This window comes from Pygocentrus nattereri, chromosome 3, assembly GCF_015220715.1.
Source record: "Pygocentrus nattereri isolate fPygNat1 chromosome 3, fPygNat1.pri, whole genome shotgun sequence".
Taxonomy (NCBI): Eukaryota; Metazoa; Chordata; class Actinopteri; order Characiformes; family Serrasalmidae; genus Pygocentrus; species Pygocentrus nattereri.
Window position 1 is genome coordinate 43,928,885 of NC_051213.1, and position 24,029 is coordinate 43,952,913.

The 24,029-nt window shown below is 40.6% G+C and overlaps 1 protein-coding gene across 1 annotated transcript; it reads right to left on the minus strand.

The window, feature by feature from the left end:
* Window positions 1-10,654: 10,654 nt before the first annotated feature.
* negaly6 (neuromast-expressed gpi-anchored lymphocyte antigen 6) lies at window positions 10,655-21,813 on the minus strand. Its single transcript, XM_017702060.2, has 6 exons — window positions 21,765-21,813; window positions 21,470-21,577; window positions 19,744-19,857; window positions 19,494-19,640; window positions 19,299-19,409; window positions 10,655-12,514 (listed from the first exon to the last, which is right to left on the minus strand). The coding sequence occupies exons 1-6, from the start codon at window positions 21,775-21,777 to the stop codon at window positions 12,312-12,314; spliced, it is 696 nt and encodes a 231-aa protein (XP_017557549.2). The 5' UTR covers window positions 21,778-21,813; the 3' UTR covers window positions 10,655-12,311.
* Window positions 21,814-24,029: the final 2,216 nt, after the last annotated feature.

Here is a 24,029-nt window from a genome sequence, read left to right on the forward strand (position 1 = left end):
AGACTGTAGTCCATCTGTTTCTCTGATACATTGTTAACCCCCTTTTACAGTGCTCAGGACCCCCATGGACCCTCACAGAGCAGGTACTAAGTGGGTGGTGGACCATCCTCAGCACTGCAGTAACACTGACGTGGTGGTGTGTTGGTGCATGTTGCTCTGGTACGAGTGGCTCAGACACAGCAGTGCTGCTGGAGATTTCAAACACCTCATGTTACTGCTGGACCAAACCAAAAATATCCAGCCAACAGCATCCTGTGGTGATGAAGGACTAGAGGATGACCAACACAAACTGTGCAGCAGCAGATGAGCGATCTTCTCTAACTTTACATCTACAAGGTGGACTGACAAAGTAGGAGTGTCTAATAGAGTAGGCAATGAGTGGACACAGTGTTTAAAAACTCCTGCAGCACTGCTGTGTCTGATCCACTCGTACCAGCACAACACACACTAACACACCACCACCACGTCAGTGTTACTGCAGTGCTGAGAATGATCCACCACCCACATAAAACTTGCTCTGTGAGGGTCCATGGGGGTCCTGACCCCTGAAGAACAGGGTAAAAGGGGGCTATCTGTATCAGAGAAACAGACGGACTACAGTCTGTAACTGTAGAAAGTGCACCTATATAGTAAGTGGAGCTGATAAAATGGAAACAAGGAGGTGGTCATAATGTCAGGCCTGACCAGTGTGTGTGTGTGTATATTATAAACATATATATATATACATTAGTATTAAGGCTTCATTAATATCAATACAACTGGAGCTGCTGTAGAATGTCCTCCTATGATGTCACTATAGCTGGTGATGTCACAACGATGGTCAGTTTGTTCGAGTGTAATCAGAAGAGGCAGATCGTGTTTCGTGTTCAGAAAGACTATTTGTGAAAATGAACTGTTTCTGCTGGTGTAAGAAGGTATTTCTGTTGTTCTTTTTGAAAAATTTTACATTTTAATGTTATGGTTGAGGTGATGGTCTCATTTGAATGGAAGCTAAATAAAATACAAACAAACTACAGCAGCATAAATAGACAGTTTGTTGAATCTGCCAGTTGCTCTTTTTCTCTTCTTCAGAGCGCATTGTAGAAAAAGAGCTTCATATAATGACCTTAAAAGCCTGTTGAAGTGGAAATGTTGGTCCTTCATTAAAGGTGAATTGTGAGGCTCCTGTCGTCAGAAACAAGCTTAATAACTATGAAGGAAAATGATGTGGAGGGAAAAGTCGTGGAATAGCATGCAAGGCTTGGAGGTGCAACATTAGGGCTGCGTGGTGAGATCGGATTCATATTCGTGTCTGGAGATGTTTGCTTACAAGAAACGTGGTTGGACAGAAGGTTAGATTAGACAGTGTGTTTATAATTGTACTCTGGAAGAGCACGAGGTTTCAGCCACACTGGACGACTGTGATCAAATATCTCCATTTTATTCATTTCGACATTTCAAGTCCACAGAAATAAACTTTACATTTCTATGTAATGCTTATGCAGGTTTTAATCTCTACATCTAAGAAATGTTCATGTATCAGCATTAGCAGATAAGTATGTCCAAATACTGAACACCAGCACTGACCCACAATTCCCATATCGCTGCATTCCTTGTTAAGATCCTGTAACATTGTAATAACGTTTCATCTGTTCTGGATCATTTTTAAAGCAGTTCTGCCAAAACGCACTTTGACCTTCAATAGACCTTCTGTGTGTGTCAGTCATTCACTCCACACATTCTGGGCCTCAGCCTGAGCTTTTCCAACACTTTTCCACAGAGAAAGAAGCAGAAAGAAGCTGTGAGGAATGAACTGGACGAGGAGATTAACGAAAAGGAGACAGAAAAGAAAAGAGGATGGTGGCAGCGCATCCGACTGGCCTTCCGAGTGGCGTACCTGACATTACGCCGCTCCTCCCAGGATGCGTCTTCCTTGTCTTCTTCCTCCTCTTCCTCTGTCCTCTCCTGCTCCCCCACTCTCCCCTGCGTCTCTCTGAGTTCTGGGAGGTTCTCCCAGCCTCGAAGATGCTTTTCATCCTCCCTGATCACCTCCTCCGTCCCTCCTTCACCACGCCGCTCCTCAAGCGCTCCTCCTGCCACCTGTGACCTCTCCTCCACTCCCCATAGCAACACCTCACCTTCCACTCTCCCTGTGTGCTTAGAGCCTGAGCCTGAGAGATCCAGGTAACTTTGGAGAGACTTAAAGTCGTATTGAATGGTTTATCATATGAGATGTTGTGGTCTGTATTTCCACTGTTTAAAGCTCAATTTCTTTCATTTCTTTATGTATTTATAGCTCTCCTGGATCAAACAGTGATGTGCCACCATCTCAGCTCAAGGCTAGATCAGAGATCACTCCAGGTCTGAGCTCAGTCATGTGTATTGGTGGTTTGTTAATCCCCTCAGTAGCTGTAAACTCCAAGTTCTTGACTGTATTGTATTCTGCTCTGTACAGGATCTGCTGATGATATGTGCGTGTCCTCCCGGCCTCTGCAGAGGTCAGTACAGTCAATTAAGGTTCTTATATTTTCAGAAGAGCACACTTGCTCCATCTAGTGGCTGAGAAAAGTTCAACACAGCCAATGTAGTTTCTGCCTAGTGTTCACTATAGATTTCCTATGGATGCAATAGAACAAAAACAGTGAGCTACATAAATACTGAAATCATTATCATTATATTTATGGTGTAATTTCACTTAAAATATTATCTTGAATGTTTTTCAGTAATTATTGACTTTTATTGAATTTTCACTGCATATTGCTAATATTCATGAAGCTGCTCATGTAGCTAAAACCAGAAATGTCATTAGCTCACATTGGTCATCATTAAATACATGAGTTTAACCATTACTGCTTGTTAGTGTTTATAAAGCTGTGGATCATCTCGATTACACTGCTGGTTCAAACTCTGCTGTGTCTCTATAAATAAAACTAGATCTCTTCAGGTCTATGAAGAGTTTTCCTCAAGCATTTCAAACTAAATACTCTCCATTTAAAACCCACATTCATCTCTCTCCTGCTCTCTTAGGCCGGTGGTCGTGCAGGTCCACTCTGACTCTCATCTTCAGAGGCAGAGTTTGTTTGGCCAGCTGCTGCACGTCCTCAGGAGAGAGCAGGGCCTCCAGAGAAGTACAGGAGAGGGCCGAGGCCACTCTCTCACTAACGTCTGCCAGCTCGGGTAAAGACAGATTAATTTCATGATTAATTTTATCTGTCACAACATTAATAATGTAATATTACATAGTGACCCACTTGGGTTATGTGGTGATCACAGAATGTTTCCATCAGGGAAAACACAAGCTACAGGTTCAGAGTCAGTAAAGCTCATATCTGGTGTTTGGTAACTGAATTTAGATCACAGTGATATCGATTATCAGAATAATTCTGCAGACGATCCTGTCACGTGAACGTGTGCAACGTCAGCTGTTATATGAATGTAATACTGATCTTCTCTGGTGTCCTGCTAGGTTTCCCAACATTGGAAATACCTGTTTTATGAACGCCACCCTGCAGTGCCTGCTGAGTCTCACTTGTTTCTGGACCCCCATTATAGCTCAGCAGGCCAGCTGGATGGACACTGCCAGCTCCCAGATGCTCAGGTACATGCCAGAGACTCCACATGTGTGTGGATGAATCATGTTCTTGGTGTTGATGTTCACAAAAACACCAAAATATGAAATAGACAGTATATAATAGATGACGGCCCAATGTTTTCATGCATGCTTCCGTGACCTACAAACAGCTCAACCTGTTTGTATTGAAGTCCCTGTATTTACTGAGGAATAAGTATGTAATAATCTTAGTATGCAATAAGCCTGGAAGTTTAAGGGATTAATCAGGAGAATAAACCATGACCGATTTTGTTTATTGAGTGGAGACTAACAGTCCAGTGCTGTACAGCTCAGAGATCTGATCTATTTCATGTTGCTCTATGTAGATGTTTAGCAGAGCTACAGCAGGCCCGACTCAGTAGCAGCAAGAAGCTGAAGAAGCAGCTTCTGAGAGCTCTGAAGAGCTGCCTTTCAGCTCGCTGTCCTGCATTTGATGGCTACGATCAAGAGGTGTGTTGAAAATGGAATGTGATGATACAAGAATCCAAGAGCTGCAGTTCCCTCCTTCACTCAGACTTAGAGAGGAGGACCTGATACAGATGCAATGAGCAAAGTCCAGTCTAACACATGCTTGTGTTCTGTCCTCCACAGGATGCCCATGAGTTTTTAATGCTCATTTTGCTCCAGCTGAAGGAGGAAGGAGAAGCTCTCAGGACCTCCTGCGTTTCCTCCATTTGCCCTGTTGAGCATTTTGAGTTTCAGCTCAAATCTGTGCGCACCTGCACCAGGTAACAACGCTGTCCTCACTATCTGTGCATCATTTCACTTTTCAGACCTACATTGGTGTAAAAATGACTGAAGTGGGCTAAACATTGTACAAGTCTCAGCTTCTACTTTCTCCTCCATTTTCATAACAGATGTGTTACTGTGCTGTTCCTGAGTTTTCTGTTGTTGAATTTGAGCACGTTAGTCAGCATGTTAGTGCATAACAAGACCAGCATGGTGTCTGTGATTCAGCAGGTATTTTCCTTTGTAAAGTTGTGATGCTCATGTTCTCTGCTTTGTGAAAGCTGTGGACTGCAGGTCTCCAGAGTGGAGGACTTCAACCACCTCTCCATTAACCTGAGGTCTACTCTGGCACACAGCCTGCATGCTTACTTCCAGGTCTGCTAGCTAATAAGCCCTTAAATAATATCTAACTAGATTTTACTGAGTCCTCGCACTGATATATTTTCAATTAAGTCCATTTTTTAAATTAATCATAGCCTCAACCTCTTTCATCAAAACTGGGAGTGAGTGATGAGTAACAGTCTTTAAATAGCATCATGATAATGTACTTGATTTTGATCAAGCATTTGTTTCAATGTCAGCCGACAGATATTGAGATCTCCTGCGAGTGTGAGCAAGGCTGTCGGGCATCTGAAGTCCAGGAGTTCTCCACCCTCCCACGGTGAGATTCATCTGTTCCACCCTACCACAATCAATGAGTTACAAAGCAGTGTTTTAACCAGTGCTCCCTCCAAAACTCTTCCACTCTTAAAATCTCTCTCCATCTCTGAGCAGTGTTCTGATCCTGCATGTGATGAGGTTCGACATGCTGGACTATGGAGAAAAGCTAAAGGACAGGATGGACATCCCTGCCCAGCTGGATCTCTCTGACTTTCCTGGAGTGGCTTCACTTGGAAAGCAGTCTAGGTGAGCTTATGCCATCAGTCCAAACAGTCCAGCTCTCAGCTGGGAAATTACAGACTGTAAACTAAAGTCAGTGGACATCCCTTATGATACGTCACTTATTCTGTACAATGGAACGTGATAATAATGATAATAATAATAAAAGCTCAAAAATGTTTTTCTTGAAGAAAATGTAGAGCGATTGCGCAGCTTAAGCAAATCTCCTGTATTGCTAGATATGTCCTAGAAAATTCCTGCAGCATGTTTATGTAGTAGGATGTTAGTAGCAGTAGTACTCTGTCATTCTTTTATAATATATGTGCATCATTTTATACAAAATTTTACATTATTAATTGTTTTTGTTGTACATAATGTTTGTATTGTGTTTTTGTGCTTGTGGTTGAGGCCATAAACAAAAACAATAAAGTTGTACTCAGTTCAGTTTATTATTTCTCCTTTAGTGGATCTACAAGCTTCCAAGCCTCACCTCAGTCCAGCTTACGGCCAGGTAAAACTTCATAAACATCTTTTTGTGAGTAATTTTATATTGTAGTCAGATCATGAATGTGTACAAATCCCTTAAAACAACTTGCTTCTTCTCTTCTGTTAGCTGCAGATAAGAGAGAGGGAGGACAGGGCGAGAGAGAACAGCACGTAGGCTCAGTGGTGAGGATAGAGACATAGAGAGAGAGAGAGATACAAAGGAAGACAGACAGTCAGGCCTAGAGAGATTGAGAGAGATCAGAGATACAGAGATGGAGGATGAGTGCTCTGTGATGCAGTTTCATTTAATCTCAGAAAAATTCATGTTTGTGTTGTTGGCAGGAGTGTCCACCCACAGGCCTCTATAGACTGCATGGTGTTGTGTCTCATTTGGGGAACAGCTTGGACAGTGGTAAGAAAACTGGACTGAGATTTGACAGTCATGCACACACATGCAGTAGAAACTATTCAATGCCTAACAACAACCCCTGTCCTGACAGGCCACTACATCAGTGATGTAGCTGAGGGAGAAGGAGACAGCTGGCTGACGTTCAACGACTCTGAAGTGTCCTGCACGAATGAGTCAGCTGTATTAAAGCGCAGGGCAAAAACGGCTTACCTGCTTTTCTATGTGCGCAGGTAGAACTTTACCTTCCAGCTCTAATACACTTACTGAGGATCAGTAGAAACTCTGGAGAGAATGAATCTCAGTTACTTCTCTTTTGTTGTTTTTTTACAGTGGAGCTGAAGAGAACAACCCGCCGTTTTGGAAGTGGGACCACAGGGCAGTAACACCGTGCCCCTAATCTCAAAGACCACCATGCCAGGCTGGAAATTTCACCAAGGAGCCAAACGCTATGTGCTAAGTGCTCAATATATATCAAACACAATCATATAGAACTCAACTACCTATGATTGTATCAGTGAGCTGAATGTACTAATTTTAGTACTTTTAAATTCAGGAAGTTCAGCATCCTGCAGAAAGCTGTTTTTCTGTGTGCAGGTAGAACTTTACCTTCCAGCTCAAATACTGAAGCTCAGGAGAAACACTGGACTGACTGAACTCCAGTTAAGGGACCCTTTTCACACTCCGATGTCGTTAAGAGGAAACAGTGATGAAGCAGGTAAAAACACATTTTATTAGCAAAGCTGGTCGTTTCAAAACACAGAAGTAAAGCGCCTCATAAGTTGTCTTGAGGACCTTCCACATGTCTGAGGCAGTGAAGAAGACTGAATTATAAAAGAATATGGACACTCCAAAAATAATAAAGAGTTACATTTTACACTTTTAAGGAAAGCTACTTTGACATAGCCAGCTAACCTTGATGAATTAGCGAGCTATTTGTTTTGGTTCGAGCAGAATCTAAATTACCTGCTGAAACAGAAACTGACGGAAGTAAGAAAAGTGAAACGTGAAAAGGGTTTATTCTCATTTGTTGTTATTCACAGTGGAGCTGGAGAGGACAGTAACAGGGTGCCCCTGAACACAAAGACCACCATGCCAGGTGAAACTTCACCAAGGAGCCAAAAGAGGTGCTACATGCTAAGAGCTCAATACACAGTAAGAACAGTCAAACAGAACTCAACCATGAATAGATCAGTGAGCTGGATGGCCCATGAAAGGAAAGATGTAAAGCACTTGTAGTCAAGCTGCTGATACTTTCAAGATCAGGGAGTTGTTTTAATGTTGTAAGAAACTGGAAAGCTTTGCTTTTTCTCAACAGGGAGTTGGACGTTCCTTTTGGCTGCCTCACAGTTTTTCCTGTTTACAGCCAACAACTAGTGGTTTTCTCACTAGTGGATTTTTTTCTTTCCTTTTGTTTCCCTCAGGTCATTCACAGCTGGCCACACAGTCAAAACCAGCTCATTTCAGTACATTTGAATTCAACAAGTTCAACGTTGAGCACGGGGCAAAGGTAGAACTTCACCTTCCAGCTCTGATACTTTTACTGAAGTTCAGTAGAAACACTGGACTGAATGAATCTCAGTTACTTCTCATTTGCTGTTGTACACAGTGGAGCTGGAGAGAAGAACAACATGGCGTTTTGGACGTGGGACCAGGGGCCAGTAACTATGTGCCCCTAAACTCAGACCATCAAACAGACAGCATCTTCACCAAGAAGCCAAGAGACACGACATCTTCAGCTCACATCAAGAACAGTGATATATCCCATCAACCAACAAAGCATTAAGGACACAGCAAACCCCAGGGCCTGAAGAAATAACCAACAGGGGAACTCTGATAGACCATCTGTTAGATCTTCCTCTGCTCTGGCTGAGCCTACAGCCAACATAACCACTCAGGACTACATTTCCCAGAACCCCTTGCTGCAGCACGTGACACAGGACTCTCAGAAATCCACCTATCCCAGTTCCAGTTTGCCTGACTTCTAATTATACACGCCTGTTGCTCATTTCATGTGTTTGTTAGTTTAGTATATAAGACCAGGATTTAATTGTTTATTTATTTAATTGTTTTCTTTAATAAAAATGAGGAGAAACAAAATAATAAATGATAGTTTTGTCTTAAGGCTCCACATGAGAATCTCTCTTTAGCTCACATCTGCCTCACTGCACTGAAATCCATGAGGCCATAGTCAAGTCCAGGTCAAGTCAGCTTCCATTGTGAAGCTGAATGCTGTACTGAAATGTGTCCATTCTTATGGATAACAGTGTGTGATACGGTGTGAGGAACCACATGACCGAGTCTGTGTGAGAGAACCTGACAGGGTTTGACGTGACTGGCTGCTGATTTAGGCAGCAGTTTTTATGATCTTCCATTGATAAATAGCTGCATTAGCCTTGTAGCTTCACTGTAAAATCAAACAGTTAGTGGTGACTCATTCTGATGAAGCTTATTTTGTCCACAGCTGTAACAAAATAAACAGCCTTTTAAATGAAAAAAAAATCTTTTCACAATTGATTATCATAGAAACAAGCAAACTGTAGACACTGAACCTGTCTTTAGCTGACTGATTTGAAGGAAGGGCCTACCTATTAAGTAATATAAGATGCTGCTTAGGGCCCTGTGGCCACCAGGAGACCCGTAAACAGCTTCTGTGCTACTACTGTACCAGTACGTTGTTTTTATCTAACTATGTTTTTCTAATAAAAATAAAGAATAGACTCTAACAAAACCTAATTGTTTATTCAGTTTGTGTCATAGGAAACATTTTCTGCCTGAGTTTCATCTTCTCAAAGCCTAACAAACACATCTGAGGTCACTTTGTCTTTTTTCCTGTTAATCCAGGTTCAAATGCTCAGACTGTGATTAATCCAGGTTTAGAGACTCATCCTATAATGAATCCACACTCACACACATCTCTCCTAAGCCGCTTCTCGTTCTGGGTCATGGGGGTGCTGGAGCCTATCCCAGCTGGGCGAAAGACAGGATATAATGAATCCAGCTTTATATAATTATGCTATAATTAATCCAAGTTTAGATAGCCAGACTGTGATAAATCCAGGTTTAGATGCTTGGACTGTGATCAATCCAGGTTTAGATACTTAGGCTGAAGCACAAGTTTGGATTAATCCATATTTAGATACCGAGGCTGTGATTAATCCAGGTTCAGATACTCAGACTGTAATTGATTCAAGTTTAGATATTAAGGCTATAAAAAATCCAGGTGTAGATGCTTAGACTGTAATTAATCCAGGTTTAGATATCCAGACTGTGATTAACCCTTAATCCCAATTAGTTAGCAGGTTCAAGTTATTAGATAACAATATTATTAAATAATTTACATGTAGTTTTTCAGTGATCCAAAATTCTTAAACAGGCAAAACCTGAGCCGACTACTTTGAGCTCGGTTTACTTAATCGGTTTAAAGTTGAGTTAAACTTTATCAAGAGATTAGCCTGGATTAATTAGATTAACCTCTCATTTAATGGCACTTTGCTCCAAGTATTCATCAGGGTGCAATGCATTGGGATCAACCGTGAAACAACTTCATTATTTAAACATTTTTTCATACAGTAGTGAGCAAATGGCTGCAAAAAGTTAGTGCTACTAAGTATTTATACTGGTTAAAAAGAGGTGCTCCACCTCAGCGACCAGAGTTAAGAAATCCTGCATGGAGAGACAAGTCTGTGGATCGAGATTGCTGAGAGGGTTATCTGGGATTTAAATTGTTACATACTAGAACCTTAAACGAGCATCCGATCATCAGCAATACACTAAATTAGCCAGTTTATTCTAATAAACTTAGGCAGCTTCAGGTAGCCCTTGTTATTAGGCCACTTTTAATTTTACAGTATGACAGCTAGCAAGCTGGGGGTTCCCAAAAGGCTATGGTTGGGCCTGGTTAAGGGGAAAAATGCATTAATTTGACTTTATTAAGTGTCCTTAAGTGTCCCGCAACCACCACAGAGTTTCCTTTCAAAGCTCAAGTGCAAAAAGGACACTTAAATGTAGAGGTTGATTATAGATTTACAGAAGGGAGATTTTAGCTCTAAGCTACAAAGTGGAAAACTACAACTGTAGAATGGAATATCTGCCCCATAGTGATCATATCACTTGCTCTTGCTCTGGTAATACTAGCCCTAGCAATACCAGACCCCGTCAAAAGTGGGTCATTCAGGTTTTCAGGGCTAGCTAACCCTGATATTTCATTCTTTTTGTCCAGAAAAGCCTGTGGAGCCCAAGGTGTGAAGCATCTGCAGGACAATGGAGCAGCAGAACATCTTGAAACCTGACCCAAATTTGGAAACTTAAATCTTTCCCTTCTTGAAAACGAAATCTCGGTTAACATATTTACTGTTACAAATCGGTTTCGGGGGGCATTCCAATAAACCTGAGAACCAGAGGCATGTTCACTGTAGGAATACAGTAAATATGGTTAAGGCACAACTTACCACAGACGTCCTTTTCCGACATAAGTTGGATAAGTTGCTCTGATTTATTTCATACTGAAAATACAATGTATGTTCAGATACAAAGTACCAATAAAACGATGAAAAGTAGCATATAACCAAGTAGGGTGTGTCTAAGTTAATAACTATTAAAATGGATAAATGCATCTCTTGGTTTTTTATCACACATGTACAGAGATGCTGCTTAGACTATTCATAGCTGAAGAAAGTATAATGCAAGAATAATGAAAAATCAGAAAGCAAATACAGTGAAACTAAAACCATACACAAAACATAGGCATAGATAGGGCTGTTGCCTCTTCAGTACATTGAACTATACTCATTGCCAGATTATTAGGCAAAATTCTATAACTGAAAAGTGGTGTTTGCAGTACTCAATCCCTGTGATGTGGAGGCCTCAAATTTTACACAGATGAAAGATATTGTGAGAATACAATTGACCTGTGAATCAGTTAAAAAGTTTACCTTTTCAGTTTAGCATTCACAGGTTTGTTACACTGCTTACAACACTCATTTAAACCACAGCACAGTCATCAGCATGACATTTCTGAGCTAGCCAGGCTAAAGTGCGGCCTCCACATGGCGGAGTTAGTTTTAACCAGGTTTGGGCAAAATGCTTTGAAAAAGTAATGATGGCTGAACAGTGAATACACATCCTTAACATATTCAGTAATGTATTCCATCACAATACACAATGAATGAACATATTCAGAACATTCGATTGAGTTTATTTAATGCATTTCTTTTAAAGAATTCACTTAATTAAATGCAATTCTCAGCATTAGTTTGACTCTCCTGACCTGCTTCAGTCTACTGCTGCTCCCATAATCTTACTGCTGTCTCAGAACCTCAGCACTGCCTCATTACATTGGTTTATCAGTCTACTCAGGCTTTAGGAATGTCAATGTTAGTAAGGAAGTTGTTCTTTTCTTTAGAGTATGTCTTCACAGACTTTGTGTGGATGTTAAACTGCTAAATGAACAACTAAAGATGTTTTGTTTAAAGATGGTATATATTTTTAATTTAGTTGGTAAGTATTCTAAAAGAATTCTCCTAAAAAAAATTTAATGTAACTGTTTTCCCAATACTTGTATTCCGTTATATCCCAGCCCTGGTTTGAATGGTGTTATAGCTAAACCTCCTACAGTAAACAATGAGAAGTTCATATTCTCCCATTACCATATCAGATTATGCTATTATCTCTTCTGCTTTGTGGTCAGAAGTAAATGTGTCTCTTTTCACTAATCATACTTATGTTCTTGTTCTTTATTTAAGTTGGAAAGTTCATCAGCATCTGACTGTATTGAATTAATTGTTTTCATTGTCTGTAACAGTTAACCCACCTACATGGTTGTAATGTTTACACACCTGCCACTTATATGTTATTCATAAACAGGTGCTTGAAAGAGAGTTCATTTGTAACAGATGTGTAGTCTGCTTGTATAAAAATGATAAATCTTGCTCAAAAAAATATTATTTGAAATAAACTTTAATTATTAAGAAAAACCCAAATGAGTAGGTTGCACCCTACTCTCATCTTCAATTTACCTACCTTCAATGTACCTAATAAACTGTCAACTCTGTGTACAAGAAGTTGTATACATTACTGAGAGGATGCATGTCCAGGATTCTGTAATCCTCTGAATTTGAGGCTTTGATTTCAAGGTATTCCCAAATATTTTTCCCCAAAATATTTCTTTGGGGTTTTAGAACTTACAACGAGTCACGTTGGAAAGCTTGACTTGTGCGGTTTTCAGTGGGAAATGACGGATGCAAGCAGAAGGCCGAGAAAGAGGAAATTCTGTGTGTTTCTCTTGACACTGTTACACAAGTTCCCCTCACAACAGGTAAGGCCAACCACAGTGTTTGACTGGGCCAGGTGAGTGGACAGATCACCCATGCAGAAACTCCTAGTGGCGCATCCTCTCATCATTGTCGTCTGTCCGTCAGCACTGACTGCAAGCAGGGAAAAGCAGAATTTAAAAACTGAACCTTAAAAACTGTTGACCTAAATTGCACAAAGCAAGACTAGCTTCATATTTGTTTATGGAATGCTCAATGCCTAGCTAAATCGAGCTAACTTAGCTAGCCACTTGTGTAAGACTTCATTCCAGGTGGGCGACAGCTCTGCAGACTTCACTGATTTGCTGTTAAACATGCCTAATTCAACTTATTAGCTAATTAGCAATCCCTGCACCAGTCAAACTGAGAGCTTTACAGGCTGTTACACACTGAAAGTGACATGAAAAGCGATGCAAAAATGAAAAATATTCATCCATGATTTTTTTGGCATCGAACCTGTTCACACTGAATGCAACACATGTTTTGGGGGAATTTCAATGTGTTATTTGTGCTGAGGAAAAAAATGAGCAAAATATTGACAAACTATGACTTTTGAGTTGAATGTTTTCCACTTTGGAAAAGTAAAAGGAGAACAGAGAGTTTTCACCTTGTTTCTAAAATTTTCCGAATATGAGCTGATTTTGGAGGCGCAGCTCCAGACAAGGCAGAACTCAGATCTTGGGCATCTAGGCTTAAGCAATAGGGTGATGTAATCAGATATCGTCAATGATTGACAAGTAACAGGCAATGTGTAAAAAGTGATAATGGCCATTTTGAGAAAATTAGAGAGGACTAATTTACCGTTAAACAGCCTGTAAATGTTTTGAGAATTTGGGGTTCATGTTAAGTTTAAAGTTTAAGTGTGCAAAATTTGAGAAGTGTCCCAGTATTAATTTTGTCTGTCAGAGAAACAGTTTGAGATTAAGATTAATTGACCCTTATTAGTCCCACAACGGGAAAATTTCACCTCCACAATTTAACTCATCCATGTACTGAAACACCATATACACACTAGTGAACACACACTAGGGAGCAGTGAGTACACTAGCACGAAACAGTGGGCAGCTCTATCCACAGCGCCTAGCGAGCAGTTGTCTTGTCTTAGGTGTGTTGCTCAAGGGCACTTCAGTCACATACTGTCGGTTTAGGGAATTAAACCGGCAACCTTCTGGTCACAGGGCTGGTTTCCTAGCCTCCAGCCCATGACTATAATAATAATAATAAGCTGAACTTATATAGCGCCTTTACACAAAACCCAAGGTCGCTTTACAAAATGCATATCACATTACACAAGGCCCGAGGAAGATGCAGGAGAAAAATGAAGGAGAAAAAGATGAGATTTCAATAAAGATTTGAAGTGAGAAAGAGAAGAGGTAGAGCGAAGAGAGAGAGGCAGAGAGTTCCAGAGCAAGGGGGCCGCAACACTGAAGGAACGACCACCCATAGAGCTGAGCCTGAACCTAGGGACCACTAGAAGGCCTGCTTCCGAAGACCTGAGGTTACGAGTGGGCTTGTAGGGTATTAGAAGGTCGAGTAAGTATGCAGGAGCCAGGCCATGAAGTGCCTTGAATGTGAGAAGTAGAATTTTATAGTGAATATGTAAAGTAATGGGCAGCCAAGGAAGTCTCTGAAGAACAGGAGTAATGTGCTCAGATTTTTTAGTGTATGTGAGAATCCGTGCTGCAGAATTTTGCACTATTTGTAACAACCTAAGTGACTTAGCAGGGAGCCCATAGAGCAATGAGTTACAATAGTCCAGGCGAGAAGTAACAAAAGCATGGACCAGAGACTCAGCTGCAGCCGGGGACAGTAAAGGACGGATACGTGAAATATTGCGAAGGTGGAAAAATGCCGACCTAGACAGAGACTTGATGTGCGGTTCAAAAGACAAAGAAGGGTCAAAAAGAACACCTAGGTTTCGGACAGTGACAGATGGAGTGATTGTAATATCATTTCCAGTGAGAGCAAGATTTTTGAGAGCGTTAACAGTGGACTTGGAGCTAGTAACTATAAACTCGGTTTTGTGTGCATTTAAAGAAAGAAAATTTGCCCTAAGCCAGGAGTTCAGGTCAATAAGACATCTATTTAACTGGGGTGGGGGAAACAGTGCTGCTGGTTTGAAGCTGAGATAGATCTGAGTATCATCAGCATAGCAATGAAAATGTAAATTGTGACTACGAAAAATATAACAGAGGGGGAGAATATAGATTATAAAAAGGAGGGGACCAAGGACGGAACCCTGAGGGACACCATATTCAATGGGCACTGTGTCAGATGTATGGTTCCCAATTGAAATAAACTGAAGCCTGTTAGTCAGATACGAGTGGAACCAGGATAGTACGGTTCCAGAGATACCAATCTCAGTGAGCCTAGTTAAAAGAACATTGTGATTTACTGTGTCGAAAGCAGCAGTGAGATCAAGAAGCAAAAGAATGGAGATGCAACCTGTATCCGCGGAAAGGAGAAGGTCTCGGTGCTATGATGCAAACGAAAACCAGATTGAAATTTTTCAAATAAATCATTAGTGTTCAAAAAATCAAGCAGCTGGGAAGCCACAACATTTTCTAGAACATTAGAGATGAATGGGAGATTTGAAATAGGCCTGTAATTGCTCAAAATTGTTAGATCTGAGTCAGGTTTCTTAATAATAGGTGTGACAGCTGCTGTTTTTAAAGACACAGGAACATATCCAGAAGTGAGTGAAAGATTAACCAAGTGGCATATTGGTTCGGAAAAGATAGAGACACAGCGTTGAAGAAGATGGGTAGGAACAGGGTCCAGTCGAGAGGATGAAGTCTTAGAGTTAGCTATAATATTGACAATAGAAGTTGAGTCAGTCAGAGAGAAATTTGAAAAAGAAAGTGACAGAGTTGGAGAGAAAACGATAGGCCCATGGCAGTCAGCAGGGGTATTCAACAGGTCTTTATAGATGGTTGACACCTTGTTACCGTAGAATTTCAGAAAGGCATTACATAGATCAGTTGAAGCAGTATTTGGAGTTGATGGGGGTCGCAGAAGCTTATTTACCACTGAAAACAGAAGCTTGGGATTCTGACCAGCAGCACTGAAAACATCTGCGTAGTATGATGCACGAGCATTGTTTAGTGCTACTTTGTATGAGGCCAGATGATCAGTGTAAGCTAGATAGTGAACCAGCAACCCGGATTTCTTAAAAAGACGTTCTAGACGTCTTCCAGCTGTTTTCATATTGCGGAGAGCAGGAGTAAACCAAGGCGATCTATGAGTAGAAGGCACAGATCTAGTTTTCATCGGTGCCAAGGTGTCAAGACAAGCACGTAGAGTACAGTTATAGAATGATACAGCATCATCAGTGGATTGCATTGAACTAAGATGGGCAAAATTAAATGTTTCCAGAGAGGCCAACAGAGAAGGACAATCAATAGCCTTAACATTACGATAAGTAAGTACAGATTTTGAGTGAGGTTTAGGAACAGGTGGAGAGAAAGAGGCATTGATTAGTATATGGTCAGACACACCAACACAATGTCCAGTTATATTAGTAATAATCCCACCCGTAGAACAGATTATGTCCAGAATATGACCCTTCTTATGAGTCGGAAAGTCAACGTGTTGAGTTAGATCAAAACAGCTTATCAATGACAGGAATTCTGAAGAGGCAGAAGAGTTAGAGTCAAGGTGGATATTAATATCGCCAAGAACAATGATGGAAGAGGATAGTGAACTGGCAAACGCCAAGATCTCCCCAAATTCTGACAAAAATTCAGTCAGAGAACTCTTTGGGGGGCGGTAAATCATTAAGAAGATACACCCATGAGCCTTGAGAACCATGACTTCAAAAGAGGAAACATCTTGTGGGTTGCCCAAAGTCAATTCAAAATTGTCCCTGAATAAAACCGCCAGTCCCCCACCTCCACCTGTTTTTCTAGGTGAGGCCAGATAATTAAAATTAGGGGGAGAAGCAGCATTCAGGTAAGAAAAGTCACCCGGTACCTGCCACGTTTCAGTTAAAAAGAATAGATCCAACTGATGCTGGTCGATAAGGTCATTGACTAATGCAGCCTTATCTGTGAGCGAGCGACAGTTCAGTAGCGCCAGGTTAGATAGACGATGTGCCGAGATCGAAGGAGCAGACTGATGCGACGATGTAGAACGAGGGACCTCCAGTAGAAACCTATGGTTCACTCCACGATGCACTCTTCCAGGGCGTCGCCTAAAGCAACGATCAGTAATCCGAACTGCGGGATGATTGATGCACAGTGCCTGAGGTGCTGGATAAGTCTGACGTTTACAGCCACGATGTATATATCGGGGTTGTTTAGAGATGCTGATAGAGCAGCAAAGATTGTAAGTGGGAGCATCAAGCCGACGGAAAGAACGCAGCCTTCGTAAGTCCTCGCTGGAGTATGAGTATATAGGATAAAGGCTCGGAGTACCAGTTAATTCCTCCATCGCCCGATCAAAAAATGATAGTCCGAGAAAAGGCAAAAGTAAACACACCGCAAGCCCATTTAGCCACCCGCTCGACATCAGAGCCACAGGGGCGGTTCGTGCAGGCAGGCTCGCAGCTAGCAACAATAGCTGACGAAATTGCCGGTGCAACCAAAAGTTAGGAATGTGCAGTTCGTGCAGGCAGGCTCGCCAGCAGGCTCGCAGGCAGGCTCGCAGCCAGCAACAACAGTCGATGAAACTGTTCTGTGTGACTAGCTTTACTGGAACTGAAAATCGACACTGACATGCTTTGGAACTTCAACTTACTTCAGTGAGAATGTCTGCAGTAAAAAATGAACTAAAGTCACTAGGTTTTACCCTAGAGCAGCTAGCTCTAACCTGGAGAGAAAGTTCTTGTGATCCCCCTCTACGGCCAGAAGACAGGATGAGTAAAAGGTGATATATAATATTAAATACCATATAAACATAATGTTTGACTTTAACTGTAAAAAAGGCCTTTTAAAAAGTAAGCTCACCGCAGTGTCTGACGTGTGTGATTTACAGAGTAAAATTTGAGGTATTTTCTGTACAGCTTAACTGTCCCAGTGCTTGAATGATGAAAACACTAGAAAAATGATGGAAACTTGATGGTAAAGCACATAATTGTGCTTTTGGAAATCACTTGCAGTCTGAAGTTCGTCCTGCAGGGAGCGCTATTATCATGCAAGTCATCACATATCTGCACCAGAAGAAGCTCATGAATGGGTTTGAGGTAATGCCTATTATAACGACAGGCGAAGGAGTTTTTGAAAAATGTTAGGTTACTCAATATGTGTGTTTTATTTAAAGATTTTCACTAAAACATGCAAAAAAAAAAGCATATACACTAAAAACATAGCAGAGTGTTGCAGCGGCCCGTGGGCTATTGTTTGGGGAGGCGTATGATCAAAAATCATGATGTTTTAACTAGAAAATGTCATGCTAACTATCTTTAGATAATAGATTCTTTGGTTGCTACAGATCAAGAAAATGGTGACACTGGGCTATTCTCTATTTTGGAAAAGTGAAAGGAGCATGAAGAGCTTGAGTGCTTCATTCAGAAGATGAAAGTTGAAGTACTCTCACATGTAACTTGATGTTTGTTGCCTAGATTGAGCCCAGTTTGCTGCTTTCTGAGATTCTGATCCTTTTGACATGGGAGGAGTTGCTGGGACACAGCTAATCCGTCATTTTAGTTGTTGTCATGCCAACACCAGAGACAATTGTGATTGGTCAGTGGGTTAAGGTTGTCGGCAAAAATCAAACAGAGGGTGAAAACAATACTGCTGTTTTCTCGCCATCCAAGAAATCGCATTTGGTGTGCAAGATGTCATCAGTCATATGTGTGGTCAAAGTATTTTACTGTCAGTCTTTTTTAGGTCTACACAATTTGAAACATTGTAGACTAGACAGTAAAAGTATTTTCACATGTTGTATTTAGTATTTCAAGCTTTTTGGGAACAAGAAGTTTTTTAAAGGTGAACGACAGTTACAGTTAACAGTAAGTTCTTGTTGTTTGCCTTGAGATTTGGTTCCTGTTTTTCAAATATGAGACATTTGGGATATTATTTTTATTGTAACATCATTCTTATGCAGTGATGTTATGCAGCTTTCTGAATCATTAATTACAGTGTGTCCATCTGTAAACATTCTCAATTGTTTTTACAGTGTCTTACTAATTATTTGAGGTTGGCCAAAAGGCCTCTGAAGTCTGTTGTGATTCTGTAGTCATTGGCATGCCCATATTAGTAACTGGGCAAATCTTTTTACTATAGGAAATTTGCCCCTTGGAACTGAGTTGGAAGGGGTAGTAGTTGAAATCTTCTTCTACAAAATGGGACCCTCAAATAAAAAAGAATATTAATTCATTAACAGGCTACTAGCGGTGCTCTGTAGGCGACCCTGCCAGTCAACCATAACTCATTGAAATGACATTAAACTAAGATAATACAACTGCTATCGTAATTTTTTAATAGAGAAAATGATCTTATTTGTGGGTTTCTTAAGTCGCTCTCGTATCCATCTTGCTGGTTTTTCTTCTTTTCTCATAACACTCTGTTTGGAGGGTGCCTCTGAAAAACCTCTCTTTGAGGGCCATGTAGCCCAAACACTTTGCCATACCTCTCTATCTCAGCAAATATTGGGACACCCTAACCCTAGACGTGAATGCGCAAAACAGAGGGCTAGGAGCTTAGTGGTGGGGGCAAGGGGTGAAATGGGACTGTGCCTTAGTCGTGGAGTTCCTAACATGAGCATGGTGCCAACTACAGAACACTGCATGACTTCAGAAGGCCATTCTAGCAGCAAATTAGAGACATTTTGTCCATGAATATGCAGTAAGTCCAAGATTTTGCACAATTGTAAGCTTTTGAAAAGTTTTTGGGTGAAATCCGACAAATCTGTTGGACAGAAACGTCCAATACTTTTGCGTTTTCAGAGATTCTCCCACCTGTCGATTTGATGCAGTGGTCTTCTTCATCGACACAGTCCAAGATTGATGTACAGTCCTCCCCATTGCAGGTGTAACACTGAATGCCATTTGGGATGTTGCTCATTACATCTATGACATTATTCCACATGTTAATGAACTGCTCCAAATAAGACTTTCCACAATAAAACCTAAGTCATCATCAGTTAAGTGTACCTGGCTGTCTCTGGGAGTTGCAGAGGTCAGTGTTACAGCACTGATTGCTAATTTTCGTCTTGGTCACCCCAAAGTTAACTGATGCCGTCACACACTGCTGAATGAATGAGCAGTTTTTCATTACCATATCAACCAGTACGGTGCTGCCTACAGTGAACAAGTGGTTAAAAAGGTTAAAAGACCGCAAATGAGAAGGTGAGAAAACTAAGGGCAATTCTACTGAGCATAAAGGTGCACTGCCTGGCCTTACCCACATAGGCTGTGGTTTTCATGTTGCCACACTGACCAGCTGGACATTCCACTTTTCGTTCAGTACATTTCACTGAAGTCTCAGGGATGCATTCATAGCAGGTCAGGGAAAGCACTGAAATCAAACATAGAGTTAAAAAAAAGTTGACATATTGATTCTTCCACTCCTTGGCTAATAGTTTGATGACTGGTGCTGTGGAGATGCTTAGCTTGTCAGCTACCTAAATAAACACACCATTTTACAATATTTTCTTTTTATTTTCCAGGTGTTGAGGGTGTCGCCTCCATAAAATCCAAGTAATGGCCTTTTGAATATATTTTAAGGGTTCTTTACAGCACAGTGGTTGCTAGACTAAGGCCCGAAATTTATTATTATATATAATATTTTTATGCCATATTTGTGTGAGACTTATCTGCTATGGCAGTTGAGAAAGTATGCTGGCAGTTTAGGCCACTTGGCAGTCGTTATAGCGCCCCTTGCTGTAACACTCAGAATGCCACTCATGCTTGCATCGTGTTACGAAACGCATCGCGACACATTCTTGAGTGCAACTACGTGTGAAACCCCATCTGCGTAGCTCAGTAAGCATCAGTGTTCGCATCCTTGCATGAAATATGTTTCAGGATTTAAGCTAAAGACCATGTAAATGGGACTTTAGATAGTCTTTAACACTAAGCCACTTTCAAGAACTATAGCACAGAGTCACTCAAGTCACTTTTAATGTATATTGTCTCTGTCTTGTGTGTACTGTGTCTATATTTTATGTATGATTTCTCTAGATTTTGTGTAAATTTAATATATATATATTTTTTTTAAATATATATTCTACTTTACTTATTAACTTTCTGTAGAGTGATTATGCCTCACCACAAGCATTTCAATGCATAAATGTCCTGACATGTTGTGCAAATGACAAATAAACTTGAAACTTGGACTTTAGAGTTATTGTGCAGCTCAATTGAAATTGATTGATCAGTAACAGCATGTATTTCCAATCTGTATTTTGATATAGCGTTTATACACTGCAGTTTCAATTGAAAAAATATCTGAAAAAAAAAGATGCATCACAGAGATTTTTGACCCAATATATGCCACATATATTGACATATATGACATTAGCTCAGTACATTTAGCAACATTTTGTTGTCAGAAGAAAACCTTGCATCTCCAAAATGGTAACTTTACAGGAAAAAGAAAAACCCTACTTTACTTTTAATGTAAGTTAATGGAATCAGGCATCTTTTCAAGTCATTTTGGGGATGTTTGTTTGGTCCATTCCTAATGAAATTTACACATAATGTAAAGGGCACCAGGCATTTTCAAATTATGTCAAAAACTGAAAAACTACAAAAATGCAGATTTGGAGGTTTTCTGACAGCAGCGATATGGAAAAATGTGTTATGACTCACTGAGGACTTTTTCTAGGTGTAATGCTAAAAAAGTGAGCTTTTATCCAAAGGTCCATTGCTGGGACCTAAAAAAATATACGTAAAGAGTTCCTGACATCATTAATACTGCTATTACAACTGCTGCTGCTGCTGCTTCAATTTACAATTTTTTACAAACAATTTATTTTTAACATATTTAACTTAATTCACGAAACCATTTAAATGTACATTGACAAAGATTTGCACATTGTTTAAACACTGCCCAATAAAGTCAACCAAAATAACTAAGAATGAAATTGTTTTGCTATAGTGTAATAAAGAAAACATGCTACTAATACCTTTGCAGAAAAGTGCACTCATGAGAATGAGGAGGGTGGACTGGATCATCTTGATTTCAGCTGAGACTGCGGAGAGCCAGGAGGGTGAGCTGACTTTATTCAGGTGTGCTGAGAGTGAAGGTGAAGAATGTGATATGGTGAAATGGACACCTAGAACAAGTGACGCCATCCAATCCCCCATCCCTCAATGTCATTCACTCTATCGTCTTTGCTTTCCCCTTTACTGTTGTTATGTAAAGTGTCCATTTACTAAAACGTTCAAGCATACACTATATCTCCAAAAGTATTCACTCACCCATCCAAATCATGGAATTCAGGTGTTCCAATCACTTCCATGGCCACAGGTGTATAAAACCAAGCCCCTAGGCCTGCAGACTGCTTCTACACACATTAGTGAAAGAATGGGTTGCCCTCAGGAGCTCAGTGAATTCCAGCATGGTACAGTGATCGGACACCACCTGGGCAACAAGTCCAGTCATAAAATTTCCTCACTAAATATTCCACAGTCAACTGTCAGTGGTATTATAACAAAGTGGAAGCAAGTGGGAACGACAGCAACTCAGCCATGAAGCAGTCGGCCACATAAAATGACAGTCAATCACTACAGACCTCCAAACTTTGTGTGGCCTTCAGATTAGCTCTAGAACAGCGTACAGCACCAAGCGCAATGCAAAGTGCCGCCACTGGACTCTAGAGCAGTGGAAACATGTTCTCTGGAGTGACCAATCACACTTCTCCATCTGCCAATCTGATGGATGACTCTGGTTTTGGCTTTTGCCAGGAGAACGGCACTTGTCTGACTGCATTGTGCCAAGTGTAAAGTTTGGTGGAGGGGGGATTATGGTGTGGGGTTGTTTTTCAGGAGTTGGGCTCGGCCCCTTAGTTCCAGTGAAAGGAACTCTTAATGCTCACCTCTGACCATGCAAATGTGCTTCTGGATGAATGGTCAAAAATTCCCTTAAACACACTCCTCAACCTTGTGGAAAACCTTCCCACAAGAGTTGAAGCTGTTATAGCTGCAAAGGTTGGGCCGGCATTGTATTAAACATGATGGATTATGAACGGGATGCCACTCAATTTCATATGTGTGTGAAGGCAGACGAGCGAATACGTTTCGTAACATAGTGTATTTGTGAATGCGTGAATATGTAGGATATGATGGTGTATTAACCACAGTTAGCAACAATAGCTAAGTAAGCCATCCTTGTTGAAATAAATAGCACATGCTGGTCTCTGCTGGCTTTTCTAGCAGGGATGTCAAAGTCCCATCTTAGCAAAGCCCCTAGGTTCATTTTCAGTCAAACAAGACTCTATTTGAATGAGGAGAGACACATAAACTTCATTCTGAAAGCCACATTAACATTTCTAGAACACTTTTGAGATCACTGTTAAAATCTGATCAACATCACATAAACAGTTTGGTTTTCTTCAACTAGAACCACCAAGTTCAATTAGAACTCACCCAACCATGTGCGTTCATGAGGCTCCATATAAGATTTGATTAGCCTGCTAGTGCTAAAGCTAATGGTGATTAGCGTGAACTTTTTATGGACATTCTAGATTAAATACAGACATTTGAAACTTCTGAAAGGCATTCTAAAGCTTGTGACAGAGATTTTAGCATATATTTTAGCTTGTAGAAGTTTCACAGTGATTATTTCCATAGAGAGATTTAGTATATAGCTGCTGCCGCTGTTTTCCATTTATAACAGGCTGCAGATTAGACTGCTGGTGGTATTCAGTCCGTGATGTATCTGTGACTTCCAGAAGGCCTAAAGTGATGTTTTATGTCTCACAAAATTGGTCCCACCTATTACAAATCAGGAAGGTCAGCTTGCTTATCTATGTCTACCTAGGGACCACAGAGAAAACCAGTTCCTAATTAGCCAATTTTCTGCATAGCATTTCAAGAACTTAACATTGAAAATAATGAGCTTGATCCCCAGATCCTCATACATAGTGGTGAATCCAAGAGAACATAATTGGGCTTGCTTTATCTGAGTGTGTAGGATTTCTCTCCAAAACATTCCATCCCAACATTGGCGTGATGCTGGCCAATGTGCACGTCTGTTAGCTGATGTAACTGAATAAGGAGTTGCGGTTCTCTTCAATATGTCCAGTAAAGTTGTTTTAGCAGCAGATGCGGTGTCTGATTTCACATGTTTAGGAAAATTGGATAACAATAAAAATACATAGTATGAACATTTAAATGAACAAAATAACAACAAAAAATAATTTGTGATGTTCTGCACTATGCTACTGTAAATCAACTAGACAGGTTGCAAGTGGTAACATTGAATTTGCCACCATGCTAATTTTACCAATCTGTCCTAACATTATGGCCTTTCACGCATATTATGATGAATCAATTTTGGCACAGTTTTGACCCACTCCCCTCTCTGATGGACTAGCAATGTCAAAATCCTCTGTATTTTTAAAAGGGATTTAAGGAGAGACTGACCAGGCCAAGGAAGCACTTGGCTGTATGTTAGGGGTTGTTGTCTTGTTAAAATATTTTTCATCTCCTCAGATTCAGTCACTTTGCAGATTTAAATTCTCC